Source organism: Colobus angolensis, unplaced genomic scaffold (genome assembly GCF_000951035.1).
Source record: "Colobus angolensis palliatus isolate OR3802 unplaced genomic scaffold, Cang.pa_1.0 Scaffold424, whole genome shotgun sequence".
In the NCBI taxonomy this organism is placed as follows: domain Eukaryota; kingdom Metazoa; phylum Chordata; class Mammalia; order Primates; family Cercopithecidae; genus Colobus; species Colobus angolensis.
This window is the reverse complement of record NW_012117644.1, coordinates 700,700-708,952: the sequence shown is the minus strand read 5'-3', so window position 1 is coordinate 708,952 and position 8,253 is coordinate 700,700. Positions and strand designations below refer to the sequence as shown.

The following is an 8,253-nucleotide window of genomic DNA, read 5'->3' as shown; positions in this document are numbered from 1 at the left end:
TTGAACTCCTGAACTTGAGCTATCTCCCACCTTGGCCTCCCAAAATGCTGAGATTACAGGCGTCAGCCACCACACCTGGCCTTTATTTTTTAACCTCATACTTTTAATCATGAAAATTTAACTCAAGGACTTAATTAAACTAGAAAGAAAATAAAAAAAATTCCTAAGCATTCAGTGCATATTATATATAACAGTCAAGATATGAAAACAACCTATGTATCCAACATTAATAGTTGTAGGCTGGGTGCGGTGGCTCACGCTTGTAATCCCAGCACTTTGGGAGGCCGTGGCAAGCAGATCACTTGAGGTCAGGAGTTCGAGACCAACCTGGCCAATACAGGGAAACCCCACCTTTACTAAAAACACAAAAAATTAGCTGGGCATGGGGATGCACAACTATAATCCCAGCTGGAACCCAGGAAGTGGAGGTTGCAGTGAGCCGAGATCACGCCACTGCACTCCAGCCTGGGTGAAAGAACAAGACTCTGTCTCAAACAAACAAAAAAAGTTGTAAACATCATGACACATCATCATAGGTTATGCAGTTATTAAAAATAATAATTTGTTTCATTGTGGAAGTATGAAATTACCTTTGATTTATTAAGTAAAATTTCCAGGATAAAAATATTATGTACATTAAGGCTACAGAGGAAGTCAGCATACAAACAGAAATGTGTTTTTTTCCCCCCAATCCAGGTGTCTTCCTGAAGAAAACGGTTAGGTTATCCTTCTAAGTTTATTATTTACATTTATTTAACATTCAAATAATATAAACTGAAAGAAAAAAGAAATCACTAAGTCTAATTTTCTCTCGAAGTATAAGAACTTCTGTTATCAATTGCAGAGAATTTAGGGAACAGACATAAGTAACAATGAAGACTATTCACGATCTACCATTGTAACAAGTAAAACAGTAAGAAAAAAAGCAAAACCACTACAGCATACCCTGACTGAAGGCGAAATCTTTTTGCAAGATAAAAATCTCTTTCCAAAAATACTGATCAAAACTCAAATCATACTAAAGTCATTTTACAGGCAAAAATACTACCTTTTTCCCTTATAAACATTTACAAATAAAGTTACTGCCAAAATATAATACAATAATCCACAGTAAAGAAGTGACATAAAACATTCTGAAAAGTCTCACAACGTTGTAGGGACTGAGGAGAGGCAGTATGGAGAACAAAAGCAGTTAAAAAACAAAACAAAACAAAAAAAACAGGATGGGCTGCTATAGCTAAATTAATGAAAACGAAGTAGATCCACCTTAGTCAAAGGTTTCTTAAAATTGATGTAGTCAATAAATACTAAAATACCATACGTTCATGTTGATATTTAATAAGACAGGACAAGTTTGCTCAGGATTTCAAACCAAGAGATGTCAATTTTAAGAGCACAAAGTAAATCATCTGTATTGAGAAAGTTCCTAAATCCAATTTAAGAGCAAAAAATAAAGAAAAGCATTTTTTGGGGGGTATATAGTACTACAGATTAACAACATACTGTTATTTTGGGGACTATGCAAGCAGACTCAAGAAACATTTTATAGAACTGCAAACCTCACTGGTCATTTTGTTACTGGACAGGCAATTACTCATTTAGGAAACCTTAGTTGATCTCATCATTTAACAAGTACAAATCACTATACCTGGGTGTGCTCAAAAAAAAAACCAAACCAAAAACTTCCTTTAACAAATCCAAACACAAGAAAGTGTATGAGTGTGTATTTGTATGAACAAATACAAATTTTGTGTTAACTGTAGTATTTAAAGACACCGATAAGCGACTATCTTGATAGATTAGCAAAAACAAGAAAACAAGCAAGCACTACTTAAGCAACTACTGGTATTACATTCAAGCTTGATCAAAATAATTTGAAAATTTTCCAAAGAACAAATTCTGAAGAAATTTCAAAAGAAAAGATTACAAAACACTAAATCATAACCAAATGATTAAAGGGATTGGGAAACGTATACAAACCAAGTCTTCTGATGAAACACAAGAATCTGATGATACTTTATCCAGAAGAATGTCAGTGGGTTACCACAAATAAATTATACTAGAGCAAGGCATGGTGGCTCACACCTGTAATCCCAGCACTTTGGGAAGTTGAGGCGAGCAGATTACTTCAGGTCAGGAGTTCATGAATAGCCTGGCCAAATGGCATCTCCACTAAAAATACAAGAATTAGCCTGGCATGGTGACACGTACCTGTAGTCCCAGCTACTCAGGAGGCTGAGACAGGAGAATTGCCTGAACCCGGAGGTGGAGGCTGCAGTGAGCCAAGATCGCGCCACTGCACTCCAGCCTGGGTGACAGAGTAAGACTCCTCTCAAAAAAAAAAAAAAAAAAAAAAAAAAAAAAAAAAAAAAAAAAAAAAGAAAGAAAGAAAAGAAATTATACTAGACTGGGCCGGGCGCGGTGGCTCAAGCCTGTAATCCCAGCACTTTGGGAGGCCGAGATGGGTGGATCACGAGGTCAGGAGACCGAGACCATCCTGGCTAACACGGTGAAACCCCGTCTCTACTAAAAAATACAAAAAAACTAGCTGGGCGACGTGGCGGGCGCCTGTAGTCCCAGCTACTCCGGAGGCTGAGGCAGGAGAATGGCATGAACCTGGGAGGCGGAGCTTACGGTTAGCTGAGACCCGGCCACTGCACTCCAGCCTGGGTGATAGCGAGACTCCGTCTCAAAAAAAAAAGAAATTATACTAGACTGGTTTTGCTTAGCTTTACGAAATAAAAGTAGAACCACTGGGTGGAAACTCTATGGAGGCAGGATTTGGTTTCTAAACAACCAGAACAGAACAACACACTGTACCGCCTGTAAGGAAGCCACCATACCTGAGGTTTTCTTAAGACAAGCTAGACTCACATAGTTCTAAAGTACTTTCAACTAAGATTCCGTGGTACAAAGATGTACATTCTAAAAGTAAATACAATTACCTTTAAATGGGCAGTAATGTTAAGACACACAACTTTAATAGTAACTAAATTATTATGTCAGGAACTTTGGAAAAAGAGACGGATTATTAAAAACTAGTCAAAAAGCTATATAAGTAAAAATGGCATTATTAACAATAATTTATACTACCTCCTTCTACTAAAACCAATGAAAAATGAGAAAAAAATAAAATTAAAACATAATTATTATTATTTTTTTGAGACAGAGTCTCACTGTGTCACCCAGGCTGGAGTGCAGTGGAGCAATCTCAGCTCACTGCAACCTCCGTCTCCCGGATAAGGCAATTCTCCTGCCTCGGCCTTGCAAGCAGCTGGGATTACAGGTGCCTGCCGCCACGCCAGGCTAATTTTTGTATTTTTAGTAAAGACGGGGTTTCACCATGTTGGCCAGGCTGGTCGAACTCCTGACCTCAGGTGATCCACCCGCCTTGGCCTCCCAAAGTGCTGGGATTACAGGCATGAGGCACCGCGCCCAGCCTATTTTTAAAGATAAAGCTAAGTATAAAGTTCGCACAGAGATCAATGAAAACTCGAAGCCACCTCCTCTCTCTCCAAAGACCTTATTAAAATCTATGGCTAAAAAATATTAAAATGTATATATATAAACCCATAATGACAGACAATGGGAAGGTGGCAAATGAACACATGAGAAAATCTGACAAATTTCTAGAGGAAAGATGTGGACAGAGGACTGATCAAGCAGGATACAGAAACCTATAGTTTAGAGTACACTCACTAGCAATTACAGCTGACCCTTGAACAACACAAGTTTGAACTGTGTTGATCCACTTATGTGTGGATTTCCTCCTCTGCCATCCCTGAGAGAGCAAGACCAACCCCTTCCTCCCCCTCATGATTTTCTTAATAATATATTCTTTCTTTAGCTTACTTTATAGTAAGAATATAGTACGTACTATATATAATATACATAATGTGTATTAACTATTTATGCTGTCAGTAAAGCCTGGGAATCAAAGATTATTTGCAAATTTTCAACTGTGTGGGGGTCAGCACCCCTAACCCTCACATTGTCCAAGGGTCTACCAGTATGATCAAATGACGCATATCTACCTTGGAGAATCCCAGATGTCTAGGGACTTGGGAATACCAGGTTTGATGAAGCAGAATTGAAACCAGGAAGAGGAAAGAATTAATGGAAAGTCAAAGCCAGATGCGGTGGCTCACACCTGTAATCCCAGCACTTTGGGAGGCTGAGGCGAGAGGATTGCTGGAGGTCAGGTGTTCAAGACCAGCGTAGACAAGACGGTGAAACCCAATCTCTACTGAAAATACAAAAAATAGCCGGGCGTGGTGACATGGGCCTGCAATCCCAGCTACTCAGGAGGCTGAGGAAACAGAATCAATTGAACCTGGGAGGCGAAGGTTACAGTGAGCCAAGATCGAGATCACACCACTACACTTCAGTCTGGGACAGAGAGCAAGACTCTGTGTCTCAAAAAAAAAAAGATAAATGAAGTTTATATAGAAAACTACATATTGCCATCCTCCTAATCACTGGTGCTCAATACACAGGTCAAAGCAGGCCTCTCTCTAAGTAAACACATAAAAAGGAGAAGGGCAACTACTGTGGTTACTGGTATCATCCCAGAGCTAAGAATTTGACATTCTAACATTTAGAGGACCCTCTGTCTGATCATAGTTGGTTTCTAGATTACTCTAAAGTAAAACCTACTGGTAAACGAGCCCTACTCACATACAAAAAGTTGCCAGTGACCTTTTAAATATAAATATAAATATAAATATATATATATAAAAATTTTTTTTTTTTTTTTGTAGACAGAGTTTCACACTGTCGCCCAGGCTGGAGTGTAGTGGCATGATGTCAGCTTAGTGCAACTTCCGCCTTCCAGGTTCAAGTGATTCTCCCGCCTCAGCCTCCAGAGCAGCTGAGATTACAGGCATGTGCCACCATGCCCAGCCAGTTTTTCTATTTGTGGTTGACATGGGGTTTTACCATGTTGGCCGGCTGGTCTCAAACACTTGACCTCAAGCAATCCGCCCACCTCAGCCTCCCAAAGCGCTGGCATTACAGTCATGAGCCACCGTGTCCAGCCTCTTTTTAATCTTAAATAGGAATGAAAGGACTACCAAGCATTAAAGATTGGTGGCAGGCACCTGTAATCCCAGCTACTCAAGAAGCTGAGGCAGGAGAATTGCTTGAACCTGGGAGTCAGAGGTTGCAGTGAGCCGAGATTATACAACTGCACTCCAGCCTAGGGGACAGAGAAAGACTCTGTCTCCAAAAAAAAAAAAGATGAGAAAACAAATAAGGGTAATAAAAGCACAGGGAAGGGTACTAATATCCTCATTTGACAAAGAAGACTCAAGAAATACTAGCACCTTGTTGACAGAATAAGAAAAATATGGAAGTATGTAGCTTAAATTTGCAAAGGTGTCTCAAAACATGACACATGTATCATGATAGTATGGGAGATAATTCAGTGGTACAGAAACATCTATCTATTCTATTTATCTCAGTTACTCTATTTATGCCAGATGACAACCAGTTTTTCACTTCCTGTGGAACATCATTTTCTTTTCCTTTTTCTTTTTGTTGAGATGGACTCCCACTCTATCACGCAGGCTGGAATGTAGTGGCGCGATCTCGGCTCACTGCAACCTCCACCTCCCGGGTTCAAGCGATTCTCCTGTCTCAGCCTCCTGAGTATCTGGGATTACAGGCAGGCACCACCATACCCGGTTAATTTTTGAATTTTTAGTAGATACGAGATTTCACCATGTTGGCCAGGCTGGTCTCAAACTCCTGACCTCATGATCCGCCCGCCTCGGCCTCCCAAAGTGTTGGGATTACAGGCATGAGCCACTGTGTCCAGCCCATAATTTTCCTTAAAAAGCTATTTAAATTAAAAAGTAAGTTAATTTCCTTAAGTTCAAAATAAATAATAAAGTGGTAAGTGGACACTTCCAAAGTTCGGAAGGAGTATTCAAATGAATGAAGTATGAAAAACACCTCGGGCTGGGCGCAGTGGCTTACAACTGTAATCCTAGCACATTGGGAGGCCAAGGTGGGTGGATCACGAGGTCAGGAATTTGAGACCAGCCTGGCCAACATGGTGAAACCCCATCTCTGCTCAAGATACAAAAAAAAAATTAGCTGGGCGTGGTGGTGTGCACCTGTAATCCCAGCTACTTGGGAAGCTGAGGCAGAAGAATCGCTTGAACCCAGGAGGTGGAGGTTGCAGTGAGCTGAGATCACGCCACTGCACTCCAGCTTGGGCAACAGTGCGAGAAAATAAAAGAAAGAAAAACACTTCAATAGATAAAACTAAATTTACGAAATATAGTAAATTTAGTAAACATAATTATATTAGAGAAAGTAAATAAAGTATAGGTGATACATGAGCTAAATTCTCATTTACCATAACAGGTTAAATTTACTTAGATTTAATAAACCAAAACACAGCAATATAAGCACATTTAGAGATATTAATTAAATTACATATCAGACAAATTAGAAAGAGCTAACAAAGTGGTTTCTTTGAGAGAGGAGGCCTAGGAGCAGGGAAAGCAGAGTAGGCCAGGATCTATTAATAAGCCCTTCTTTATTACACAATTGTTTGATGACATGCATGTATGTAATGCCTTGCTAGGAATAGGACGGGGTAGGATGGAAAATCAGGTCAGCAAGTATTAGCAAAAAATTAAGAAAAGCCTTCTAAAGTGACTGACACTTACCTACTGGGGCCTGGGGGGCTCCAAAGCCCAAAGTGGCTGTTGTAGTATTAAATCCAGGGGCCCCAAAGGCTCCTGTACCAAGAGGCCCTCCAATCTTAGGTTGGTTGTTCCCAAACAAAGATGCCTGTCCAGCACCAAGAGCTACGGAGACAAGAGGAAAGAAAAAAGCACCACAGAAGATTCTTTCAGTGTTGTGCCAGAGGTCAGTTACTTAAAAATATAATACATTTGGAAACTTCATAATGACCACTCATTTCAACAAAGGGGGGAATATGGTAAGTGCTAGTTCAGATCAAGCACTGGGTCAGTACGTTATACACATCATAGGTAAAATACTTAAATCTCTCTGTGCTTGTTTCCTCAACTATAACATGAAGTAACATATAGCTTAGACATTTATCGTAAAATTAAAATGAAGAAACATTCATAAAGCATTTAGAAGAGATCAGGTACATACTATATGCTCATCAAAATTAGCTGGTATGTCTGATGTAGAAACTATTATTCCCATTTAACAGAGGAGAAAACTTAGGGTTTAGTAATTAGCACGATGCCACAATGTTATAAATGATAGAAATGGGGTTCAAACCTAGGTGTACCTGACAACCAGGCCTCTTAACTGCCTGCCACTCTATAGCAGAACAGATTTCCAAAGAATTTTTAAAAATTATTCTTAAAATTCAATACTTGCAAATCAAAATACTCAACACAATCATGTCATCTTTCTTACAGACTGAACTACAGAAAACTAAATCCAACATATTGTCTTTCACTAATACAACGTAACACTTTCAATTATACCATCTCATGAAAACTGCTTTATCTAGACAAACTTGTTTTACAAAAAGCTCAACGTCTCCTGGTGAGGTTACTAAACAGACTCAAATTTCAGCGCGAACCAGAGTGGTTGGACTAAGAACTCATTTTCACCAGAGGGAAACCCATTGCAGAAACTTGTATTGCTAAATTTTGCTTAGGGAATCCTTGTCAGCGGTGATTTTAGAAGTGTAAAATAGGGGAGAATATGGTGAATACAAGTTACTGGCATTAAAAAAAAAATCCACTCAATTTCCCAACATGTTTCCCCAAAATTATTGGCAATTTATAAGATTTAAAGTTCCTTTTAAAAAAAAGAGAGAAGGAGAGACAGGATCTCATTATGTCACCCAGGCTGAGTCCTGGGTGCCCGTAATCCTCCCACCTTAGCCTCCAGAGTAGCTGGGACTACAGGCATGCATCACTAGGCATGGCTTCTGAAGTTGTTTTTAACATACCAACTGCATCTTGAAACAAATATCATTTACCAGGAAAATCACTTTAAAGATATAATACTTGCAGGTCAAAAATATTGTATGGGAACTGCTTTGAGATCACAATCAAAAAAGAACAGGAAGTTTATACCAAGACAATCCACACAATATAAATTAGTAAGGATGACTACTGAACAAATTACTCTGACTGTCCAACCTCATTAAAAATAAGACAACAGGGCCGGGCGCAGTGCCTCACACCTGTAATCTCACACTTTGGGAGGCTGAGGCGGGTGGATCACCTGAAGTCAGGAGTTCAAGAC

The 8,253-nt window shown here is 39.5% G+C and overlaps 1 protein-coding gene across 4 annotated transcripts in view; it reads right to left on the bottom strand.

Moving 5' to 3' along the window:
• NUP98 (nucleoporin 98kDa) overlaps positions 1 to 8,253 on the bottom strand; it is a 138,599-nt gene that overhangs the window by 68,276 nt on the left and 62,070 nt on the right. For all 4 annotated transcript variants that reach the window (XM_011956754.1, XM_011956756.1, XM_011956755.1 and 1 more), the window contains exon 12: positions 6,681 to 6,821. In XM_011956754.1, coding sequence (XP_011812144.1) covers positions 6,681 to 6,821 — 141 coding nt within the window. The remainder of the gene's footprint in view (positions 1 to 6,680; positions 6,822 to 8,253) is intronic.